The sequence below is a fragment of the Nannobrachium achirus genome, assembly GCF_963921795.1.
Source record: "Nannobrachium achirus genome assembly, chromosome: 3".
Classification (NCBI taxonomy): Eukaryota; Metazoa; Chordata; class Actinopteri; order Myctophiformes; family Myctophidae; genus Nannobrachium; species Nannobrachium achirus.
In genome coordinates, this window is record NC_137812.1 from 55,722,607 (window position 1) to 55,749,479 (window position 26,873).

The 26,873-nt window shown below is 43.2% G+C and overlaps 1 protein-coding gene across 1 annotated transcript; it reads right to left on the bottom strand.

Moving 5' to 3' along the window:
• tab1 (TGF-beta activated kinase 1/MAP3K7 binding protein 1) lies at positions 1–25,678 on the bottom strand. The gene is made up of 11 exons (XM_080722099.1): positions 25,619–25,678; positions 23,683–23,813; positions 21,175–21,328; positions 20,642–20,740; positions 18,996–19,134; positions 15,438–15,554; positions 12,267–12,378; positions 7,434–7,578; positions 5,613–5,826; positions 4,199–4,352; positions 1–1,884 (listed from the first exon to the last, which is right to left on the bottom strand). The coding sequence occupies exons 1-11, from the start codon at positions 25,649–25,651 to the stop codon at positions 1,662–1,664; spliced, it is 1,521 nt and encodes a 506-aa protein (XP_080578225.1). The 5' UTR covers positions 25,652–25,678; the 3' UTR covers positions 1–1,661.
• Between the last annotated feature and the right edge of the window lie 1,195 nt (positions 25,679–26,873).

A 26,873-nucleotide genomic window follows, 5' to 3' on the forward strand; every position in this document is an offset into this window, starting at 1 on the left:
AAGGGGCACACTTGACCCTTCTCAGGGGCACACCAAAGGTCCCCAGGCACAGTGGTTGAGAAACACTGCATTAGACCACCAACCAAAACAAAACAAGACACTACACCGTACGTTAGATAATAGTTTACTTCAGCAAGGCACTATATCTCCCAGCATACATAACTAAAAAAACAAGAAAACATACATAATATATGATAAAACATACAGAATAGACACATGCTGTATTTTCCATGACAGTGGAGATATTAGAAACTTCCATTTGTGCCTATTCATTGTACCAGAGAGAGAGAGAGAGAGAGAGAGAGAGAGAGAGAGAGAGAGAGAGAGAGAGAGAGAGAGAGAGAGAGAGAGAGAGAGAGAGAGTACTGCAAGTCACTCATTGCCCTTAGCATTCCTGACTCCACCTCTCAGTTCTCTATGGGGACAAATATAATAAGGTTTATTTGATGGAATCTACTCTTCAGGAAAAGAGACCAACCTGTTACAAGTAGGTAGGAGGAAATGTTTATCCCTCTAAATGAGCAATGTACTGCATGTATCTAGAACAATGCCCCTACTGAATACAACTCCCTGTAATGTTATGGCTATGGACTGGTCTCATGAGGTACATGCAGTTATTCACCAGGAATGTCGATTTTCAGGCATTTTCTGACCCTTTCAGAAGGATATCCATAACTTTGGACACAAACCCCTCATTATTTTCTAACGGGAGATCACTGTTTGAAAGTATCCACTTAGGCCGGTGCCCGTTTATAACAGTGATAAAGGGTATCGCATGGGGTACAATGGGTATTGCATAACTAGGTGGGGGCTATTCATGGGTATTCCCAACTTGTTCCAGATTTATATTAAAAATAATAATCCGATTTGCATGGTCCTCGATAGTTAATTAACACTTCATAATTTATTTTTTTACTCTGTAACGTAACGTGTTCCTTGATGGAATCCTGAACGGTCTTGGACTGGCATGACATTAACCGGGATAATATTGATTTGTTCTTTGTTCTTCTCTCATTTTATTTATTTCAGTCTTTGGGATATTTGCATCTGTCCAGCCCCGACACACAGACAACATGACAGTTCACCCTGGCATAATAATCAAATAATAGGGAGGGAACTTTTAGGCCAGGAGTCACTAAGATTACATCTCTGTACATTTATTGTGCTTGGCCATTAACGTGAGCAGCTGTGAGAGCACAATGAGGGCAAAACACATCAAGGAGTGATGGTTCTGTTTGAATGACTGATGCTGCCATTAACTCGTTTCAGTCACTCGACCTGTAATCCTTTCTGGTCCTTGCCCTCTCCACCCACCCATCATTCTGAAACTTAAACATATAATGGCCATTTGCCCTTTTCCAGTTGGGTGGGTTATGAATGGAGTTTGCTGCCATGGAAATCTCGTCCAATGCTCTTTTCTGTCCGCGCGACAGAGCCAGGACGTAGTTTAGGCCTCTGTCCTGGCCTCTGCTTCCCTGGCATGTTGAAGATCACCTTTCCCTTTCTCGTTCCCTGGTTAAGAGCAGCGTCCATCAGTCACTCCTCCTCGAAACTCAAAGCACGTCTCAGACTTCAAGCCTTTCGCCATGCTCCATTCGACATCCCCCCCCCAACCCCATACCTCACCCAGTCACACCAAGCACCAGCGGGCACCTCTTCACTCACTGGGGCCCCAGGCCCCCCTGGGTGCTCTGGCCGTCGCTGTGGTCCGTGCCCCACAGCCTGTAGAACTGGCTGAAGTCCACGTAGGGCGGCACCCTGCCCGTCTCGTCCGGCTGAGCCGCCTGGCTGCCCCGCTGCCGGAACAGGCTGCCGTCGCCCGAGCTGGAGCTGGAGCTCTGCGTCTGGGTGTTGGTGGACTGGAGGGTGGCCGTAGGACTCTGGCTGCAGGGGAGGAGGGTGGAGGAGGAGGAGGGGAGGAGGGGTAGGGTGGGGGCCATGGAGGAGGAGGAGGAGCAGAGAGGGTCGAGAGCGGGGAGGGGGAACGCGAGGGTCAGAGGAGGTTCCAGGTCAAGGTCGGGGGTGGAGAAACACACGAGGGAGGTGGAGAGAGGGAGCGGCGGACGAGGCGCGGTGGAGAGAGAGCAGAGAGAGGTGGATGAGGGGAGAGGGGGGAGCGGGGAGGGAGAGGGGGACAATTCAATTATGGGCTGCAGGACGTCGACGGGAGAGAGGCGGGCGGAGGCGCGCAGCGAGCTGAGGAGCGGAGGAGGAGAGGGAAGGAGGGGTGAGCAGCGGGGCACCGTGTGGAAAACATGGAAGGTCCAAACCAGAGGCAGGGATGAATGCAGAGAGCAAACGTGCAAGACATTCTTGAATATGTCACATTCACACCGTGGCCATTTTGCTCTTACTTTGTCCTCGAAGGGGTGGAGTATGAAGTAGGGCTGGGCAATATGCCATTATATCATATCAATATTGTCTGGGGTTTAGAAAATCATAATATCTTGATATGGTCTTTTCTGGATGGTTACAAATCTTGTGTAAATATTTTGTGAAAGATACATCGTGACAATATAGATGCAGAGGTATTTCATCAAAAACATTGTTGATATTTGATTTTGTCCACATCGCTTAGCACTAAAAGCAAAATGACCGGCTCATAGAAGGAACAACAATATAAGCAAGCATTTCATGTTGAGACGGAGCATAATAATGGATTATAGAAAAGACAAAAGAGGTCAAAGTAGGGCTGTCACGATTATGACATTTTACATGGCGATTATTTGTCACTCAAATAATTGCGATTAACGATTTAATTGTGTCTTTGTCGTTGACAATGACATTTATGTATGGCTTTTAGGCTTTGAAGTTGCACATGGTAGATATGACACATAACCTAAATATACAAAGAAATCACTGACATATTTGACAACTTTATACTTAAAAAAGAACATTGATAGTGGAAATAGCCGATCTACAAGCTCACAACGCGTCGCGATGCGACGCATTGTGAGCTTGTAGATCTGCTATTTCCACTATTTTTTACATAAAAAAATATCAATTTCAACATGGAAACGATTATGACAATTATGAAAAATATTATTTGACATAATCGCGATTAGATGATTATGTAATAATTGTGACAGCCCTAGGTCAAAGAAGTATGCGCATGCTTCAAAACCAAACATTGATTCAGGACAAACATTGGTGGACACCAGATGGTTGGCTTGAGTCAAATGTTCTAGCTGCACAGGACTCTTGGTTCTGTGTTGGGCTGCGACATCAACGGTCCATCACTCAACGGACATAAATTTGACAGAGTATTGCTGTCCCTCTAAATCTGTTCATGCGTGGCCTATTCGGAACACAGCAACTCTGAAACATATCCAATTCCAAAAGGTTGAGCCTCTCTGAGATTTTGTTTGTCAAGACTCCAAACGGATATAAATCTGGTGGAGACAGGCGAATCTTTTGCCCTTTACAACAGATCAATGTGGCCGCTAGCTTAAATGTTGTACAAAAAGCCCTGCACACCGAAATGATTAAATCACAGGTGCTGTGCAGAAGAACATGTTAAAACAGAAAAATAGAGTCTGCAAACTGGATCATGCTCCCATAGTTAATGTATTATATTACAACCAAAGGTTCATTTAAAGCTCTTCCTCAGTGGAAGAGCACATACATAGACAATCCAACCATGCTGAGAATTCTCAATAAATATGGAATTAGTATTCTAATTGACAGTGATAATCCCACACAGTACTGCTTTAACTATATAAAAATAATAGATCTGTAAGGACTTTCAACATTTGTGAAAGTCTTTGAATATATTGATTGACCCGATTCTATGAATGTCTTCTAATCCTTCTTCTAAATCAGTGGTTCTCAAACATTTTCATTTCAAGGACCCCCAAAATTTTAGGTATTTGGCTGCGGACCCCCCATCTCAAAATATCTTGTTCCAGGGACCCCAAGTAGCAAAGATTTGAGTTACAAAGGTTTGCTTTGAAAATGATATGTTCACACATTTAGCAGATCTACAAGCTAGCAGTGAGCTTGTACATCTGCTATTTTTCAAGAGCTAAAGTATAACATAATTCCAGGTTTGAGAGCATAATTTACATGCAGTACACCTTTGTTACAGTACTGACACTGACCATAAAGCCAAAATAGTTCTTATCCATAAGCCCTCGAGGGCACAACTGCTATAAAATAATGTCCTGGAAGAACAGAGGTGTGAATAGAACAAGCTTACCCGGGTGTGGGGGTTCCCTCCTCCAGGGTGGAGGCGGTGTTGGTTCCGTTGGTGAGGGTCCCCTGGGAGGGCATGACTAGAGAGAGGGTGACACTGGTCTTACTGGTGCTCTGGCTGTTGGAGTAGGGGACGGACACCGGGTAGATGCGACCACCTGCACGACATAGAGCAGTGTTCCTCAATACCTTATCATTACAAGGCCGCCACCCCCCAGTCTAAACCATTAGTTCACCAAACCCCCATTTGAGAACTTTTATTCATCTCTCGGACACCAATCTACACAGTAAAATGCTCAGTTTAGTTTGATAGTGAACTCTCAAGTCGTCGCTGTCAGGTGGAAACCTTGTGGTGGCAAAATTCATATAACAATCATTGTGGTGTTGATTTATTAAATGTATTAGTAGATGCAACTTAACCCTCTGCAGGGTTGACATCATCACCTGTTCCTCCCTGACAAACGCCTTACAAACAGCCAACTCACACACATCCTAATTCAAATATGCCGACTGTGTGTGTGTGTGTGTGTGTGTGTGTGTGTGTGTGTGTGTGTGTGTGTAACTATAGAATAGAGACCATGTAAGGAGTGACCATCTGTCGTTACCTTTCTGTACATCTCCTTGCTATGTATAAATGTGTGTGGGACATGGGTGTTTGGGGCGGATGCGCGAAGCAATGGAGGGAGACGTAAGTCTCTCTCTTCTGTGATGATATCTACAATAAAGTATGAAGTTGGAATCCTGGCATTGCAGTCCTGATCTGTTTAACTTACTTATAGTAACATCAAATACTTTTATTACAACCTCCAAAACCATTTTTCAGGTATAGCCTGTGCTCTAATGGGTCCAATGTGGTTATTAGTTAGTCATTAGCATTCCTTAGTCACAAACAAATTAATTATTTTCATTGCTTAAATATTAATAAAACCTACAGTGGGAAATTTCAAAATGTTCAAAAACAGCAAGCTTAACAGCAAGTGTGTAGGCTACCTTTGGAACCTGTCCACGACACTCTCTAACAAAGTAGGGTATTCATTTACGAAAGAAAATCCAAAAGTTGAAATATGGAGATATATGGTTTCTTGACAGACGCCCAGATTTAATTAGCTTAATGAGAAACATTGTTTTCTCACTCAACAGTAAACAATTTAACAATTTAAGGACATTTAAGACCCTTTTAATACCTCTAAAATAAAACTATAAACAGTGGCCATATTGTCAAATATTAAAGGCAGAAATTGTGAAAATAGCAGATCTACATGCTCTGCTATTTTCACAATAGAACCGTGTTATACAAAATGTAATCATATGCCTCAACTCTTAGTGCTCGTCAGGGTGGGCTGGGGGGTCCCCAGTTAAAACATGATTATTTTGGGGGTCGCGGTCTGAACAGGTTGAGGACCACCGCCCTGTCCTACCCTGTGTGGGTGTGAGCGCGCCGTCGGCCAGCGTGTAGTTGAGCGTGCGGATGAGCAGGGTCATGTCCTCGTGGCGGGAGCAGTAGGGCGCCCTCTGGCGGCCAGACGAGTACACGTCATGGTGCAGCCGCTTGACGCGCTCCACCACGGACTGGGCCACCGCCTCCAGGCTGCTCTGCTGGGCCAGCTCTGCTGCCACCATGGCTACCAGCTCCTGAGAGGAGGGACAGGAGGGACAGAGGGTGTGAAAAGGTGTGGCCAAACAAGACATATTTAACACACTTGCTGCCTTTAGTCAGGGACCCACCCCTACAGGATGTGAGATGACCTGTGATTTTCTGCCGTACTTTTTATTTCAGTTTTATCCATTCGTTTGGTCATTAAAGTTGTACCATGTAACTTTTTTTATAAAACAAATCTTAAAATTGTCCTAACTCTTAAATCGCTAAAGTTTTAGAACACCCACTCCGTTATTTTTAGCTTCTGAAGCCTTCTCTTTATATGTTTTCTATGATCCTGACCGGGGTCCGGTTTTCGCGCAAAAATTACGTCATCATACACTACCGGCCAATCACAGCGAGGGTTATACACTGCCGGCCAATCACAGCGCATCTTGAAGTGGGGTCGCTAGCTATCACAATAGGGCGGCCATATTTGTAGGCGCCTGTGTGTCTCTATCTATACTCGGGTGAAACACTCCGTTTCTCCGGAATGCCTGGACGCACAGGAACCAGGGACCCCTCTAAAGATAGATCTCGGCGAGGTAGAGGCAGACGCGGGGGTGACGCGGGGGTGTGAGGCCCGGTCCGCGGCGAAAAACGACCACTAGTTGAGCAACTTACACAGTATAGCTTTAAGGTCCACAGAATGAGAGGCCTGCTCTGCCAGAAACATCGCGAAAAAAAGTTATGGCCATTTGTATAATCAGTGTCCCATTGACTCCACTACACTGTGACTACACAGGTCCTACCCTATTCCTTGAGCTTTTGGGCTTGTGGGTCCCCGGCTACTTGTTGATTAAAATCGACTAATGTCTTCAATTGCCACCATTTTACCTTAATGCACAGATCATGCACAACACGTGTGCATGCCATTCACAGCTTTCAAACAAAAAAAATCAGCTTGGAAATCCGTTCAGGCATTCAAAAGATAGAGACTATAGTGTTTTCATCAAACATGGCTGCCATGTTTGAAAGATAGGGCTGTTCTGGGAGTCAGTCAAACATGGATTTCACGATCGCAATCATGCCGAAACCGGAAGCAGGAAAATGGCCAACTCGGGAGCTTGTAGATCGGCTATTTCTTTTGGCAAAGACATCTGATAGAGAGTGAAAAAAAAGAGTGGTACCGGATATGCAGCTCGGCAAATAAAAGGTGAATTGACACCAGTGCATGACGGAGGACGATATCACGATAAATTAAATGTCCACGATCCGATTATCCTGAGTGGTTTTTATCACGATAAACAATAATATCACGTATCGTCCCATCCCTATTACTCATAGAGTATATATAAAATAGAGAGCGGACGAGCCCCGCCCCCACTATCATTTCAATGCAAGTGCTCAGTGGCGTTTTGAAGCAACGGCTACGTGCTAGCATGTAGCTAATCCAGGTGCATTCTGGGGGAAATTGGAACCAGCTCTGGTTCCAAAATGACGTCACGCTGCTCTCCGCTCAGAGGAAGGATTGTCTGGAGTGGAGGGGGCGGGGCCAAAATGCGCGTTTAGGCTGCAGTTCCAACTTTGGCCACCATCGGGGTTGCTTCAAATCTAGCCCTCGGTTCTGGGGGCTTGCTATTACTGTGTGAGGCAGCTTTACCTGATTGGCTTGTTCTGGGCCGTGGGCGGCTTCCAGGGCGGTGGTGAGACCTTCTGACATCAGCAACAGGAAGCCTGTCACACCCTCCAGTGATTGGCTGCCGTGGATCTCTGGCTCTGCCACGATTGGTTTACCTTTGGCCATGCTGATGATGCCCCACGTGCATGACAGACAGTGGACCAATGGCAGGATAGGAGGATGACCACGTATGAGCCCGGGTCGGAAATGAAGACAGAAAGATTGGAGGGGAGATGATAACAGAAAAAACAGATATACCAGTAAATAGGAGATCAATTACAACAGGGGTTTTCAAAGTGGGTGACAGAGCACCCTGGGGTGCCGACGGCACTAGTGAAAACAGCCGATCTACAAGCACACAACGCCTCGCGGGTGCGAGGCGTTGTGTGCTTGATCGCTGTTTTCACTAGTTTAATACATTTTATAGATGATAAATACAAAACGAAAGGTTTTGGACATACAAGGTTTCCACCCGACAACGACGATATTCTATGCTAAGGTGCTGGGAGTGAAAATTATAATGTAGGGGTGCCTCGGATAAAAAAAAAATATTTATGGGGTGCCCCGAGACAAAAAAGTTTGGGAACCCCTGAATTACAAGGTGATTTCAGTGTCACACAGCTAGGTCAGTGGGAGTCAGAGGATGATAGGAAATATGTGATCTAGCAAAAGAAACAGCGGCCATTGTGGATTTAGAATCTTCAAGGACTTCCGATATCCAATATATGCCTTAAGTCTTAACCAAAATGAATGTTAATTGATATTTTTAGCCCACTGACTACAAGCCATGCATACTTTACATTACTGAAACCTTTCTAAAGTAATACAAAGTTTAATATTGTAACTAAAACTTCCAGATGATAAGCCTACGTTAAAATAATCTGCTTCCACAGCTAATATTCATGTCACCATGATTAAGTCATGGATATCTGAATTTCATTAAAACAAAGGCCACGCAAAGTTCACTGTGTTGCTTTTGATCCATCTCAAGTCTATTTTCAAGTCTCTGCAAATTGATTTGCATACCATACTGAAAATGAATGGAAATGAGTGGTTTCTTTTGGGAAGGTCCAGACAATGGAATATTCTCTGCAGTAATATCAGGTATTAGGGCTGTCACGATTATGACATTTTACATGAAGATTAATTTTCTCTCAAATAATTGCGATTAACAATTTAATTGTGTTTTTGTCGTTGACAATTACATTTCTGTTTGGCTTGTAGGCTTTGAAGTTGCACATGGCAGATATGACACATAACCTTAAATATAAAATGAAATTTGACAACTTTACACTTAAAAAAGAACATTGATAGTGGAAATAGCCGATCTACAAGCTCACAACGCGTCGCGATGCGACGCGTTGTGAGCTTGTAGATCTGCTATTTCCACTATTTTTGACTTTCTTAAAAATATATGAACATTTTTCAACATGGAAACGATTATGAAAAATAATCACGATTAGACGATTATGTAATAATTGTGACAGCCCTATCAGGTATACAGTATCTATGACTTCTAGACCAGGGGTCTTCAACGTTTTCAGGCCAAGGACCCCTTAGTTGAGAGAGAGATGAAGCAGGGACCCCCACAACCACAACCCATAGATACCATAATAGTTTCATCGTTTGACGGCACAAGAATCATCAGTGTACTTTGGATTCGTGTCAATTTGTGTTTTCAGATATTTTATCACTTGAACTGTCAATACTTAATAAACTTGACCTTTCACTCTGTACTTAGTCTGTTCTTTTTCTCCTCGACACCAAACCTCTTTGCCGAAAATAGCCGATCTACAAGCTCGCAACGCCTTGCAGCGTGAGGCGTTGTGAGCTTGTAAATCTGCTATTTTTGTCTAAAGTTCTCAGAATATGGACGCTAGGGTTCAAGTGGTTAATATAAAAAAGGAGGGGAAAAAAGCTTCTATCACAAAAAGATTTGGAGGACCCCCTGTAGTAACTCTGAAGACCAGGGGTCCCGGACCCCCTGTTGACAATGAACTGAATATGCAAAAATGCATGGTCCTTTTAGTACACATTCAATTTTGCTTAAATAATAAATGGTAGCTCAGTCGGTAGAGCTCTCGCCTTTGAACCGCAAGGTCATGGGTTCGATTCCGGGCACCGCCAACTCAGCGTATGAGTAGCATGGCTTGGCAAGTCGTGCGGCAAGTACTGAGAGCTGATGGTAGGTGTGGCGCTCCACTTCAGCAGTCCATCTCCCAGGGGTCTAGCGCATTGTAACGGGGACAGACTCCCGCGTGTTACCGGCTGATACCGACAATAAGCCACTCCGACCTACTTAGTGCATACGGTTTGCGGGGCATTTTGTTTTAGTACACATTCAGTGAAATTAATATCATACTTGATTCAAGGACCAAATATTACCTAAAACACTAGAATACATTTATACAGGGCTTAAGTGGTCAAAGTAAGTCACGGAAATTCAGCTTTAATTTGGTTAACGACAGCATAGTTTAGATAAGCTGATAGCTCTGAAACGGTCGGTGTTTTCATTGTCATGCTCTGAGAAAAGCAGACTTCTGTTTTCTAACGAACGCAGACTTTCTAGCCTGTTAATGAACTGAACATTGCCGGCGGAGACCTTTTTGAGGTCCAGACGTTTCCTAATAGCCATGTCTTTTTGTTCTCCCTCCAAAAGTGACTTTTGCCAGTCGCATTCCTCCCTGCTGCCTGTTTGTAATTTAATAAACGCAATTCCTAATTTTCCTCCATGACTGCTTGACTCAAATAACTTCCAACATTTCCCACGCATCCCCACCTTGTCTCTGCTGTTTTGCCTGACGCAGTCTGCCTGCCTATAAAGATGTTTGTTAAAGTTGCAAATCTTCTCTGTGATTGCTGCTGGTCTTAATAGCTTTAATGGAGCATTATCTTGCAAATAGGAAATGATGTGTGTTCCTCCAACAAGCATTTCACCTGGTCATACAAGGACATGTGCATTTGTGTGTTCTGTATTGTTAGATGTTAGGTTGTTAGGTGTTAAGTAAGGACTCGTGGGAGTTGTTTTGAGAGAATTATGTTCCATTTCCGGGCATTTTTTCAAAAGCATGTAGACAAAAAAAACCTGACCACTTAAAACCTAAATACTTAGTTGGCCGGAGTCCCTCAGAGCTCTATATCGTCTCCTTTTTCCCCACTAAACTAAATATCTTCACAGAAAAAAGCTTGTAGAATAAAGCATGTTGTTACATTTCTGATGATCATTCTTGTACTAAAATAGCAGCGAGAGCAGCTGTTCATGGTTTAACATTTTAGGCTAATTAAGGAACACTGAAGGATGGTTGTTGTTCATGTGTTGACGTAAAATACAACGTTAAAACCAACACCACATAATGGAGAGTTCACAGGATGAATGAAAAAAAAAAAAAGAAATCCTGACCATTTTTTTCTTATTTATTCAAAGATTACCAAGCAAGCAACAACCTAAAAAGAGGTTCCCAGATTGAAAGGTATACCGGTAGTTACGAATATATAGGGGTTCCAGGTCTAAATGGGTTAGTTATTATATGAATGAAAGATATTTACTCATATCAATTAACTCATTGATTGCCAAGGCCCGAGTTTCCCGAGTTATTACAGTAGTCCCAGGCTGCCACAGCCCGAGTTTCCCGAGTTGGCAGCCATTTTGAAAAAAAATATTTTTATAAAAAAATAAATCCAAAAATGCCTAAAATGTATTAGGCATGATCGCAATCGCGAAATTGCATGTTTAGCCCCATAACAAACACATCTTTCAAAATGGCAAAATGTTTGTTTGGTCTGACTTCTTTGTCAGGCTTCTATCTCATGAATGCCTGAACGGATTTCCAAGCAGATTTTTTTTGTTTGAAAGCTACACATAAGGTGCATTATCTAGGCATGGGCATGCACGATCCGTGCACTAAAAATTGATCCGTGCACTAGAAATTTAGGAAAGTGGCATCCTGGTACTTGGCGACCATCTTGAAAAGGGCAATCAATGAGTTAAACACAACTTTCACAATTTTCAATAGGCTGTACTATTCCCAAAATGGTTTGGTCAATCTAATGCTGGTCCTCCACTTAAAAAAGAAAAGAAAAGCTGTTTGGTCACAAATCTGTCCCAACATTAACAACAACTCCAAATAAAGAGACATGAGAGAAGATGAGTGACAGATACAGTATGGGAGTGTGACACAAAGAGAGGACATGATTAGACCGACCAGAAGAGGGAGGGAGGGAGAGAGAGAGAGAGAGAGAGAGAGAGAGAGAGAGAGAGAGAGAGAGAGAGAGAGAGAGAGAGAGAAATACAAGATAAGTGCCAACAACCCAAACATGACAAACCTTTATTTCATCTGACGGATCGAAAACCATCTCACCGCCTATTTCCAACCTCCAATTTCCTGTGCTTTGCTTTCAAGGCGCTGGGGGGGAAATTCTATTAAGTGCATTTTATTGAGGATCACGATGGTTCAAGATTTGGGCCTCGTGTGCTTGTCTTGGGCTATACACAGGAACAGGAAATGAGACTGGAGGGGGTGTGGCCGGATAATAGAATTTCAAGGGACTCAGCGACGGTAATAGAGGAGTTGGACCCCACTCAAAAAACACAGAGCGCTATAATACGGACAGGCCAGAAGAAAGAGAGAGAGAAAGCGACTGAGAAAGTTGTTCCACTTTGCAGGCATTAACACAGACAAACAAGGTACTACACATTGTGTGTGTGTGTGTGTGTGTGTGTGTGTGTGTGTGTGTGTGTGTGTGTGTGAGCGAATGCTGCAGGCGTGTGCGCTTGAGTGTGAGCATGTGTGTCTGCCAACTCTGTCCTCTCCTCACCTGAGCAGGTCGATGTCCGTGTAGTTGAACTTGACCCTGTAGTCTCCGATCCTCCTGGTGCTGCTCTGACCTGCTATCTGACCGGCCTGCCGCACGCGAGCCGCATCCACACCTGGACGGACGGGCAGCAATGCAAAGATACGAGGTTAGACGAGAGAGGAGTGGAACCCCATTACAAGATTTGTGTTGTTAAAATGTTTAAAAATATATACAGTATGTGTATATGTCACTGTTTTTTTTTTAGTTTCAGTGAAATTGAGAACAGGAACGCTCGTCGTGCGGCGCGGGGCGGAAACAATCGGACGCTTTGATCCACAGCAACGACAACGACAACGTAGCGTCGGCAGGAATGATAGCGCCTCACCCCACGGGGGTTAGGGTTAGGCATAGTTTTACAGAGGTTAAGGTTAGGGTTAGGGTTAGGCATAGTAAGCTAATGGCTAAACACAGCCGAGCTAGGCTAGTAGATAAACAACGAAAGAGGTGTCACAAACGTGGTGGTGAACGACAAAACGGGCGCTCTTACCCCAAACTGACTGTAACATATATATTTTTTAAATAGGCAATCTACACCCTGGCCACAATATGCGCTTTGAATGGCATGAACCTGTGTAGACACCGGAAGTGGCGGAAGTGCTGCGGTTAACGGAAGTTACGTCATGCATTGCAGTCTGTTTATCTTCCCCGGTGAAACAAAACATAGCTCCGTTGACCAGCTCGTAAGTTAACTCGCTATTTAGTAGAAACGAAAACGATTACCGGTAGTAGAAACGTGTAACAAATTGTAGAATCCATGTTTGCTGCTTGACTGTGTGAGCACTCTGAGCAGAACAAATGAAGGCGTGAGGGAGAACAGAAAATGTTTCTGCGGGGAATAGATTTTCAGCAACACCGCACTGTGATTGGTCGGGGGAAAAAAAGACAACTTCTCGTGAAATTCTCCCGGCGGAAGTAGCACCGTTCTATGCCGTATCAGCCTATGGTCGTAACCAGGCTTTTCTCCTCGCAGATGAGTAAGCCTGGCTACGCGAGGCTAGGCAATCTACAAGCTCATAACGCATTGTGACCCTGGAGGTCCCCGTAGTCGTGCTTGAGAACCACTGCCTCTCACAGCAGAGAGAGGGATGAAGAGGGTGATTCAGATGGCGGTGATCTTTTGCAAAAGATTTATAATGCTTAATTTCTGTGCCATCGCACGTCGGTGTCTCGTGAGGGAAACAGCGGATCTACTCATAGCTCATGTTGTGAGTGTGTAGAACTGCTTTTTTTTGGCGAGGCAATCAAGAGAAACAAAGAAAAAGGGTTCTGGTCAGAAATCTGTGGTCTGAATTAGGCTGAAGAGATGGTGGTGAGGAGATGTGCAGGGTGGTGGAATGGGAGGGGTAGGAGCGGAGTCACGTGGCCTTGATGAAAAAAACTAATACAGAAAAGAGGACAGGAGGAAAGCGTGACGTCCGACATAAGGCGATGAGAGATGGAGAGGATGGGATGTGGAGGGAAACATATGGAGCGAGAGGACAGTTCATACTTTACCCAGAGACATGGGAAGAGCGAGAGAAGAGAGGTATGAGGTATAATATAATGCCTAATTTAAGTTACGTCGTACCACAGCATCGTAGACCGAAAACATTAGCTCCATAAGTTCACAACGTGCAACATCATGGCACGTTGTGAGCTTATAGATCGGCTATATTTGGTCCGTGCCAGCACCATATGACGAAGTATACAGTAAATCAGGCTCAAGACTGAGGGAGAAAGGTCACCTTCAGTCTGCCGAACTCCTGGGTTGTCTCACTGTTACATCTTAAATCATTCCAAGAACGGCCTCACCTACAGGAACCATTGTCTAACTAAACATTAAGGGGGAGACGGGGAGGCAGGGAGGGAGAGGTCACTCTTTCTTCCCTTATTTCAGTGGTTCTCAAACCTCTTAATTTCAAGGACCCCCATAACTCTGACCGTTCAAATGGAACCAAATGCACCTGTGAGGATCCATTTGGTCACTCTCAGAGTTAGAGACGTAAGGGTCAGTTTAGAATCAGTGGGCCCACTTTGAGAACCTCTACCTTATTTAACCACGTATGGCCCATAAATAAATAAAAAAAAGTCACATTGTGACACGCTGGTAATATAGATCTGATATTTTCAAAACATCTTTTTAAATTCTTTTAAAATGTTCAATTACAAGAGGCCAAAAATACGGATGCCGCGCTTAAAGCGGTTAATGATTATGTGATGTAAGAATAGATTCCCTGTCATGTTTATTATCCGTGTTGTTCTGCCCGCTAATCGATCCGCAGATCACGTAATGATGACTCGACTGTTTCCGATTCCAAACACTACACTACCCCACTAGAGGGGCAGACGAGACGGTCTAGTCTGCTTTTATCTCACTGCTGGCCTTGTCTGAGAACGCCATCTCAATGCCTGCCAGCCGGCCAGTCTGAACAGTTGTGTCTCTGTGTGCCTGTCTGCTGTCTTGTCTTCTAGTCTTTGAGTGAATAGCCTTTTGTCAGTGGGTTCTTTGAAGGTCTGTCCATCTCCAGGGGTGTCGCACCAAATTCTGGGCCCTGGGTAGAAGGATTCACTGCGCCCCCCCCCCCCCCCCCATGAATGTTCTTCATAGGGGGAGGGGGTTTAACCCATGTAGACTGGGAACGCATTGTTTTGTGCTTTAACTATTGAAAAATAGCAGATCTACAAGATCACAGCGCGGCACCAAGTGACGTGCTGTGAGCTTGTAGATCTGTCATTTTTGAAAAATCGTGAAAATCTTTGAATATTTCAAATCCTTCTAAGGTTTTTTGAAAAACCCATGTTTCTATGTCAGTGGTGCTCAAAACTTTTCATGTGAAGGACCCCCCCAAAATTATATGTATTTGGCCCACAGACCCCATCTCAAAATATTTAGTTCCAGGGGACCCCCCAGAAGCAGAATTTGACTTAGAAATAATCGCTTAAATACATATATTCAAAGATTTGCACACATTTTCACGACTTTTCAAAAATAGCAGATCTACAAGCTCGCAGCGCGGCACTCGGTGCCGCGCTGTGAGCTTGTATATCTGCTATTTTTCAATAGTTAAGTAATTAAGGCCCCCTCCACCTTGGGCCCTTGTAACTCAGTCCCACGTGTCCCCCCCTTGTGACGCCGCTGTGTGTCTGTCTTACCCAGGGCAGCCAGTCTCTGCAGCTCATCCTCGTTGTCGGTGGAGTGGGGACGACCGATCTGGAGCACCTGGTTCTGTCCGTCGCTGCTCGACTTGCACAGCAGAGCCCTGTTGGTGCCTGGTACCATACATGCACACACACACACACACACAGAAGATCTGATGATTGAAGATGTAGTAGCACTACACCATAGAATCAAGGGTTCTCAAACCTTTTTAGGCCGTGACCCCCAAAATAAACATATGAACTGGGGACCCCAATCCTGACAAACACTCGGAATTGTAGGCATTACATTTAATGTGACTTGGTTCCACTGATATATTGTGAAAATAGCAGATCTACATGCTTGCGAGGCGTTGTGAGCATGTAGATCTGCTATTTTCACAATGTTCGCCTCTTCAGACTGCCGGGACGCGTGACCGACGTGTGCTGCTAGAAACAAATTAACCGCTGTCGGGTTCACACCTGTGACCTCTCCCATTTACGGGATGGACTCTCTGACCACGAGGACACTGTGTGGAGTCCGGGCGGCGTCACTTTTTAATGGCAGACGAACATGCATGCAGTACAAGCCCTCCTCCGAGCCCATTAGAAGTTCACGGCGTACCCTTGACTGGCCGCCCCCTCAACATATCGAATTATGGGTCAAGCGACCTTAACTGTCAAATATATTTCACGTCAAGCCACAGCTGGAAGTGCTTTACTCAGCCCCCCCATGCACGCTGCAACCTCCCTGGGATTCATGTACTGTCAGGTCTGACCCCATCACACACACACACGCGCGCACACACACGCACGCACGCACGCACGCACGCACGCACGCACGCACGCACGCACGCACACACAGCGGGTAGGCGGAGCTAATGTCCCCCTCTGCCCTATTCTACTAATTAATGATCCCCATTTTCTGCTCCCTGCCTGTCCTTGAGGAGACAAAGAGGTGGGGGAGGGGGAAATAAAGAGGGGAGGGGTCCAAGTTATTTCCTTTAATTAGCCTCAAACTCAAGAGACAAAGGCAGCGACAGCTTTACCCTTGAAACATTACATTTGAGACGTTGAAGCCAAGGCAAAATCTTCAGTTCCTTTTAGTCTGTCGAGCATACCAAGCCAGCCACAGTGCTGTTTTGCGCTCGCAACTGGTCGCATGCAGCCGCAGTGGTCAGGCAATATAGATGAAATCAAGCTGGCGTCTGTTTTTTTTTTTTTTTTTTTTTGGTTTTCATCGAACTGCAAGGAACTCCCCTGGGGTTGGGGTGTGTGTGTGTGTGTGTGTGTGTGTGTGTGTGTGTGTGTGTGTGTGTGTGTGTGTGTGTGTGTGTGTGTGTGTGTGTGTGTGTGTGCGTGCGTGCGTGCGTGCGTGTGTGTGGGGCTATGTTTCAATCTATTCTTCTCTTTGTCTGCCCTTCAATTCAATTCTTTGGACTTAAAGACCCCAAATGGTTTGGGGTACGTGTGGTATACTGTAGTGACGCGTTATGGAATTAAGATTTTCTGTCCCTTAGGGACGGTAGACGCGTCAGGGTGGAACAGGGTTACACACACACACACACACACACACACACACACACACACACACACACACACACACACACACACACACACACAAGCTGTCAAGCTACTGCCCCACAGCTGCCGTGTGAGGGAGCCCTTCGGAGGCTGAAATAACAGTGGGTGTCTTTCTGGACAGATGTTTTGGATAAAAAGAGCCAATTTCATTCCCCAATCTGTCTGAAGGCCTGACAGACTGGCTATATCAGCAAGGGAAAATACTCTCTGGTTTCTCCAAGTCGGTTGAGCCCGAACCACTGCTTGGTTAGAATGCAACGTTAGAGCTCTATGTACGTGCCAGTGGTCAGGTGTGCAACCAACGTGTGTGTCCCAAATGTTAACATTTTTAAGGAACCTGATAACTCTGAGAGTGTACACATGGAAACAAATCGTCACTGTCGGGCAGAAACCTCGTATCTCCAAGTTTTAAATTTCTCCAAGTTTTTTGTTTTTCGTGAAGTAAAGCCCTGCTTCATCATACAAGACAAGTGAAAATAGCAGATCTACAAGCACGCAACGCCTCGTACCGCAAGGAGTTGTGTGCTTGTAGTTCGGCTATTTCTACTAGTTTAGATCGTTTTTAAAATGATAAATACAAAACGAACGGTTTTGGACATACAAGGTTTCCAACCGACGACGACGAAATGGACCTGTAACATTTGGTTCCACATCATAGTTATGTTAAGGGTCCATTTGGGACCCCCTCAAGGAACCCGGAGGGTCCCTGGACCCCACTTTGAGAAGCTATGTCACAGAGAACACAGGAAGACTTCAGAAGACACATAATATGTCACATATGTTGTCTCTCTTCACTTTTGCCTCCTTATTAATGTCACCAAACCAAGAGCTTAAGCTTATTTCACTGTTGCATTCATGGTAAAACACCCACCATGTACGAAGAGGCATGCTCCCATGGCTGACACTGACCTACCGCAATCAACCTTTCAATAGCTGGGTTTCAGAATTATCTTACATAGCTGCCGAAAATAGGCAGAGTAGATTTCTATTATTAGGGATAATGGAACAGTCTGGAGTCCGAACACTGCGTGAAATCAAATAAGAAAGGGAGTGATCACATATCATAAATAGGCTTTGTGAGTGTAAATATGTGTAGCTCTAACAGCTTGTGCGTGTGTGTTTCTTCATACAGTACAAAGACCTGATTTGTGTTGTGCAAGTATAATGTCTCAGTTTGTGCGCTCGTGTATTTAGAAGACTACATCTGTATAGAATTGGACACAAGTCATAGGCCTGTCACAATTATTACATAATCGTCTAATCGCAATGATTTTGCATAATTGTCATAATCGTTTCCATGTGGGGAAAAAAATTCTTTCTGCTTGATGCAGATGCACACAAACTGAAAATGAGTGAAATTAAGTTTATTGATATCTGCCTTCTACAAGCTAAAAGAATAATCGCATTATCTTGGAAAAGTCTGGGCAAACCAAGTATTTCTCAATGGTTTAGAGAATTGTCTATCTGTTTTTACCTCTGGAAAATATTTTGAAGGACAAACAAGAGATGTTTCAGGAGATTTGGGGACGTTTTATTCAATACATCAAAGACTAACTTGGGGCACTTGATGTCAGAATGGGGGTAGTGCTGTTGTTGTTGTTTTTCTTTTTGTGGTTTTGTATTCTGTCATGTCATTGTTTTGTTTTTGTCTTTTGTATCTTAAAAAAATATATGTAAAAATGTTAACAAAACATGTCCAAAACCATTTGTTTTGTATTTATCATTTTTAAAACAGCCAATCTACAAGCACACAACGCCTCGCGGCGCGAGGCGTTGTGTGCTTGTAGATCAGCTGTTTTCACTACTTTTGTGCGACGGCCTTGTGTGATGAAGCAGTGCTTTACTTTTAAAAAATGTACACATTTAAAACTTGGAGATCTTGGTTTCTGCCCGACAGTGACAATATGTGAGTATTTGAGTGTTTGAGTGTGTGTGTGTGTGTGTGTGTGTGTGTGTGTGTGTGTGTGTGTGTGCCTCTGGCTTCATCCGTACCCACGTTGGCAACGTAGAGCTTGTGGTTGAGGATGAGCGCCACCACGGCCGTGGCCCCTCCAGACACCTCCTGCTCCAGGTCCTTCAGACGCTCCTGCACCTTCTGACTCTGAGGGGGAAGCTGGTGGAACGGCACGTTCTGCAAGAGACGGAGAGACAACAGGATGAAGAAAATATTTAAGGAAATGGGGGAGAGGGGGAAGGAGGTTCAGCAGGAGAGGCGAGGCGAGACGGAACATATGAATACAAACTTAATTTCTGTTTGCCATTTAGGCTTCATAATCACAAACTGCACAGGGCAGATTACATATTTAATTATTTCATTCTTAACATTTTCTTTGAGAATAGCGGAAATAGCAGATCTACAAGCTTACATGACGCGTCGTAAGATTGTAGATCAGCTATTTCTGCTATTTTTCGTATTTTTCAAAATGGAAACGATTATGACGATTATTTATGTTTTAAGGCCCATTCCCACTGGGCCACATAACAGATACAAAAATCTCTTTCTCCAGATATTTTTCCATTGAAGTGGATGGTAGATACAGATACAAAAAAATATCTGTCACAGATATATATTTTTAGGACACTCTGGAAGACGAGATGCTGCATCTCAAGTGTTTAATCCTCCAATAAAAATTTCAAATCAATCAAATCATCCACTTCAATGGAAAAATATCTGGAGAAAGAGATTTTTTTTATCTGTTATCTGGCCCAGTGGGAATGGGCCTTTAGGGTTACGACGTGGGTTGAAGGACAAACTTAGAGTGTGTGTGTGTGTGTGTGTGAGACAAAGGGAGGGAATGAGTGAGAGAGAAAAAAGTATGTATGTGGAAAAAGACAGGGATAGAAAAGCCAACGAAGAGGAAAGAAAGGATGTAAGAGAGAGAGAGAGAGAGAGAGAGAGAGAGAGAGAGAGAGAGAGAGAGAGACGCGGCACAGAGCAGACAAGAAGAGATTCCAGACAAGAGGAGAGAATGTAGCTGCTGGCTTATCTAATGAAACAACTGATGAGACCCAATTAGCACGTAATGAAATCCCATGTCCAACGGCTGGGCATTAGTTTGCACCAAAATTGAAAAGAACCCAGACCGTTCCCATTTATCAGGTCAATGTGCAAATATGCTTTGTCTACAAAAGCCCGACCGATATATGGGTTTGGCCCGTATACAGTGTATCAGCCATTCTTTTATTTTTTGTTGACATGCAGACAATGTGTTCTGATTATTAACCACGTTCGACCTGGGGTCCCTATTTTGAACATGATGATCATGGGCAAACAACATTTCAATACATTTGAAAAATTGCTTATCCACAAACTTGCAACATGAGTCATGACACGTTGTTGTGAGCTGGTAGAGTGCTCTATTTTTTAAAGGTTTTGAACATTGACGCTTACTTGTGTTTATTTTTTACTCATTTGTTTCCCCTATAACAAGTATGATGTTTTCAAATAGAAACTTTAATGAAAAAGTTTATCGAATAGAATTTGTAAGATTTTGCACTTAAAACATACAGTATGTAATCTGTGGTCTAGGGCTCTCCAAAATCATGACAAGATCCACAAAATCTGGCATCAGTCGGCTCTAGCTTTGTCTGCGTGTGCGTGCGTGCGTGTGCGCGCGCGCGTGCGTGTGTGTGTGTACCTCATTGTGTGGCAGGAGGTAGTTAGATAGCAGGTCTGCTTTCTCAGCCAGAGCGTCATCTATTGTCTCAAAGTAGCTCTTCTCCACCACGTCAAAGGCCTGCAAAAAGGAAACAGTTGCAACGTATAGTCGTATATGTGACCTTTTGTGCGTACGTCTCAAAACCCTGGCCCGAAAATCTCAATGAATTTGACAAATTCTAATTGGCACACAACCTTAAACGAACTGAGAATATCAAAGAGTACGATGTGTATAATAAAGATGTCATACAAATCCTTTCAGTGCTATGTCAACGCCAGTATCACGATTATGATTCTAAACAGGTTACCAAGATAGATTTTTGTACATTATATAGCAATCCTGGCTCCGTTTGTGGGTAGCAAATAAGAGATTGGTTCTAATACCTTGTCTACATTACGACAGTTTATATTCCACACTGTACAGTACCATAGTGGTAACTTGCAACTCGTGTAGATGTGCATACATATTCTTTGCACACACACACACACACACACACACACAGAGCTACCTACCTGTGTAAGAATGCGGCGGACATCGTTGTCTGTGTGAGTGGAGTTGAGCTGCCCCAGTAGGAGCTCAGCCGTCAGACACTGGGAAACAAAGTTGGCCACTCTGCTGCCATCGTAACCATTAAACACCCCGTACAGGAAGCAGCCATCCTCGCCTCTGATTGGTGGAGAGGACACAACATGGACAAAATAAATACTAACAACTCAGCAGTACTGCAAATTCTATATCAGCATTGGGCAAGTTACTCAACAAGAGTAATATGTTTCTAGTTCTAGAAAGTAATAATATTAATAATAATTAGAGAGATGCAATTGGAAATTGCAAGTGTGGTGGCCTATTTATTGCCTAGATAGCCGGAGACGTCATGTGAAGCTCAACCAATCCTCACTAGCACCACTCCCCTGTTGAACTATTGAACTACAATCAGAATCAGTGACATCACTTTCCATTCATTTCCAATGGCAGCGGAGAAGTTTATCCAGAATAAAGTTTCCCATTCGGGCAACCACACTATAACTATTAATCTACCGAATGTCTGAATGTCCGTCCGCTGTCTGACCGTCTGTCTGCATGCTGACATCACTGATACTAAACAGTGTCGCCACCATGGTAACAAATTATTGTATGGGTCCCACGACGACACACGCATTATGTATCAACGGTGGAAACATCAAAAAGGACTTTAATTTTAACAAATAGTGGCAAATAGCTACTTGTATGTAGTTAATAAAGGACAGAAGCATGGATTTACAAGACAATCTCAATCATCTCATCAATAATGCCAGAACGCACAGCTGTGGAGACTCCACCACATGCAGCTCAGCTGGTGCAGTGAAATGACTGATAGTAGGAAGGATAGGGTTGTATGCATCCTGGGGATGCAGTGATGCTTAGTTTAATGCGTCCTTTATTTAAAAGTATGCATCAGGGACGCAGGATGCAGGGCTAGTAGCATCACTGAGTGTATGTTATATTATATTATGTAATGTTTTATTACATATTGTATTTTACATATGACTTTTACAATTTTGTTGCATATGATATATATATTGGAACAATAATTATCCTTACAGGAGGAGTCAAAAATCAACCAAACAGCAGAACTCACTTTCTTTGTTTATCATCTTATCATCTTTAAGCACATCTCAAAAGATGGGTGCTGGACAACGAAACCTGTGACATTTCTTAAATTGTTTTACACATGGTCTCAATTATTTTACTATTTTGTTATTATTTTTATTCAAATGCTACTGTAGTGTAAACAACTTTTGCAGTGTTTCTGTATCATAACATAATAGCACTGTGACATGGTCCATGCCGTAGGTCAGGGTTCCCCAATAGGCGGCCCGCGGGGGGCTACTGTCTGGCCCACACCAACCCCAGTAATAATGGTGGTATAAGCGCAGCAACAACACTAATATATCGTCGTAGTCGGGTGGAAATCTCGTATCTCCAAATGTGTACGTTCTTCGCAAATCCTACAAGGCCGTCGCACAAAAGTAGTGAAAACAGCAGATCTACAAGCACACAACGCCTCGCGGTGCGAGGCGTTGTGTGCTTGTAGATCGGCTGTTTTCACTAGTTAAAATAATTTTTAAAATGATAAATGCAAAACGAACTGTTTGGGACATAAAAGATTTTCACCCGACAACGACGATATCTGAACTGTCGCTGGAGTAGTGGAAACGCCACTGTCGTCCCCTGCAATGTTGTGGCCCTCGGCTTGGTACCCTGGACATAATTCGGACCTTGGGGAAAACTAATTGGGGAACCCTGCCGTAGGTGTTGGTACAGGCTGAAGTAGGGATGTCACCGAATAATCGATTTTCGAATATTCGTTAGATTAATCAATATTCGATTTTAATATTTCATAATCGAAAATCGAAAAAAAAGTTTTTTTTTTTTTTTTTTTATACTATTTTTTGGCTTAGTTAGTTAGTTTCAACCAAAATATAGAATATAGGCTAACAATAGTATTAATGATAATAGTAAATGGCCATTGATTTATTATTCACACCAGCACCAACTGTAAACTGTGTAGAGTGAAGGAGCACAGCAGAGTGGCTGCCTGCTACACACTCCCCTCCCCCCCTGTCTCAGACACAGGTGTGATTGATTCAGGCTTGATTGTTTGGTACTTGGTGACCATCATCAAAGAAAAGGGAAAACAGCGTCCTCTGTATTGTAAAGCATCACAGAATCTGTTCTTGAGAGATTAGGTGAACAGTACACTGGCACACTAAAAAGAAAGATGAAGAGTAGTAGTTAGGCTACCAATTACCTGAAGAGCCATGTTGTACATTATGTAAATGTGCATTGAAATCCAGTAAAAAGAAAAAAAAAAAAAAAAAGAAAAACAGAAGAAAAAAAAAAAACGTTTTTTTTTTTTTTTATAAAAAAATAATAATAATAATTAATTATCGATTTTCGAATAATATTCGAATATTGCTATAGAATAATCGATTTTGATAAAGGTCCATTTTTGACATCCCTAGGCTGAAGTATCTCACCTAAACCTGAAGTGGCCATCTTCATTGGGGTGGCTCTGGCTGCCTTTTCCATCTGACGCGTACACACAGTTGGGTGCTGTGCCGACTCCACACATCTGACACAGTGGGAGGTCATCTGTCCAGCTCTGATGCTGCAACCACAACACAAACAAGGCTTGTTTCTCTTGCAAGAAAGAATAGTTCGATATGATTAAGGCGCTGCTGTTTTACTTGTGAAGTGTGATTATCAGTTGATTGACTGACAGAATACTTTATTAACAGGTTAGCCTGGGATCAGTTCACTTTTCGAGGTTTGATCCGGTCGGGAGAGGAAACCACTTCACGTCATGTTGTAGTACTCAAAGGACTACAATTTACCGGAACTATCAAACCGGATTCAGTTTTAACCCAAAATAATTCCCCTGCGCTCAAGGACATACTTTTAGGGCCTACCTAATAAACTCCTTGATGCGGAGTAGTTTTGCTTTTGAAATTTGTGTTTGGTATATGCATCTTTTTGTCCAACTGTTAGCGACTGGCAAGACTACAGGCTATTAACAGGTTGACAACAGTACATCGACAGTGCCATTATGACACTGTGTTGACAATCATACTTGACTATTTGCAAATTATGATTTGGTCTGTTTAAACCCACAGGGAGTACACAATTAAGATGTGTAATATAAGGGGGCACGGGGCGCCTGATGGAGGGTAAAGGAACTGGTTGGAATAACGTGTTCCTTCCACACGCTACGTACAGCCAGGGAATCTCTCCCCTGTCAGGTGAAAAGAAGCAGACTCCTTGGACTCCTCATGCATAGAAGAAAGCATGAACTCAGTCTGTTGTCTCCCCAGGTTGGCAGAGGGACTGTAGCGCCCAGGATTACACTTAGCAATTGGCACGGGGTGGAAAATGGGTAACAAAATCATGGGATATATATAATTTGCCAATCACAGACACATTAAGAATCAATATGTGTCTGTTGACTCGGATATAGTAAAGACATTCACCACCAATAATCAAATATAATAATGATGCAGTGAAGGAAAATTAAGTAAATTAAATTATCCTGAAACTATTTTAATATTTTTTTCTAAAACTGACAACAATTAAGTGGCAAAGGCAACAAACTTTTTTTTTCTTCTTTAAAAAAAACAAAACATTTGTCTTTCAATTTTGTATTTATTTTATGTAATGGTCAATTAACTGTACTAAAACTAATGTAATGTTTATGTGCCCCTGACAGTGTAGTGATGTAGCTTTGCGTTTGGCAAGGTGAACATGGTGAAAGAAATCTACATCATTCTGAAAGTACTGAAGCTACTCACAAGATACAGGGAAGTGTAAATAAACAAGTAGCTTAGCCATTTATAGCATATACAAACACTGCTGGTGAAAAGTCTTACTGAAGATCAAAGTGGTTTCCTATTGTAAGAGACTGCATCAATCTAGTCATTCAAAAAGCCCGTAGTAGTAATGTTTTGGATTATAACACTTTCTATAATTAGATTTAGCCAGTTACCAATATATGCATTTGTTTACAAAATCACACGGTAACTTAAAGATCACCAGTAGCTACATTAGTTCCTGGTTTGATATCCAGTTAGTTAATGTCACTGTCTATCTAAAAAAAACACAATAATGTAATTTCCCTGTTGGTTGCATAGAGTCAGTGTTGATCTTGGTTACATAGTTATATTTACATTGAAACAGGCTTAAGAGACAGATGATCACTGACACTTGTAGAAAGTGACAGCTGATTAAACTAAACCACGTTAGCATTAGCTTGGGTAGCATCAGCGTACTCTACAAAACAAACCGGGTCAACAGCCGTACCGCGGTGTTGCTCGTGTACGAAACGGGTCAACGGGTGTAGTGAAGACATTCACCACCAATAATCAAATACGATAATGATGCGGCGAAGGGAAATTAATGAATGGTTTATGTTTCTCTTACGCTCTGCATTAGGCTCCTTCGCTGGGCAGCCATCTTGGATGGAACAACACTACTAACGTTTCGAGGGGATCAACTGTGCGCAGTGTTTGCGCACATTCTGTCATCATGTTTCTAACACTGAGGGCCCTGTATCACCTGAGGCTCTTATTAGCCAAGGATATTGGAAATAAATGCAATGCTGCCCTCTTGTGGTTATAACGTCAAAGTACTTAAACGTTATGTTTGTTGAGAGAGAAAACAATGATGCACATTAAGTTAATCATCTGGGGACCCCCTCAAAATAATTTGGGGACACAGCAGGTTGAGAACCACTGAACTAGATCTGCGCCAGTGTTACTTTTGGTCTAACCCTTTGGCCAAGATGGAGACAGTGAAACACCCATCCTGAAATGAACTAAAACTCTATGTGCTTGTCATTGAACATGAGAAAAAATGGACCCTGGAGCTCCAGGCTGAACCCTGACTCCAGCAACCCACTGACAATATGGCTGGCCCTGGGGAGGGTTGGAGCTCAAAGGTGCCTCATGTGGAGAAGAACCCGTTGGTGAGCTGGGTTCCATGTCTTATAGTGATGATGTGAATACTTTACACCAAGAGGTGTTTTGATTGATTTGATTGAAGCCTTTAATATAAAAGAGCGTAGCAATTTACACTCTTTTAAGGTAGTCGGTAGGACATTCCACATAATTGGAATAATTGGCAAAACTAATTGGCAATACATATTTGACTTAAGTTTTAATGCAGGACTTTTTTACTTGTAATGTATTGTTACACTTTGGTATTGCTGCTTTTCTGAAATCTGAGTGCTTTTTCTTCCACTGGTGTTTCCTATTCCGTTTGCCACCTTGAAGAGAGCACCCATGGCTGACCCTGTGCCTGAGTCCATGATGAGCAAGCCTTAAAGGCGTAGTTCACCCCCAAAATGAACTTTTTTCTATTGATAAGTCACGCCATGGAGACTTGAGTTCCACAATGGCGACAAATAATCCCTATAGACAAAAAAATGATTATAGTAAATTTACCCCCTTTGATTCAGAATGGGGACCCAAATGCATGGTGTGGGTCAGAATCAATGGGAGTCAATTTACTTGACCCTTGACCCTAAAATTACCCCCATTGATTGAAAATGGCGAATCTACAAGCTCAAACCGTGTGGTAATGCTCTGTGAGCTTGTAGATCTGTTATTTTCCCTCAACGTCAACGCTCACCTGTTACACGCCCAGAACAGTGACATATAGGTTTGAGATAACTGCT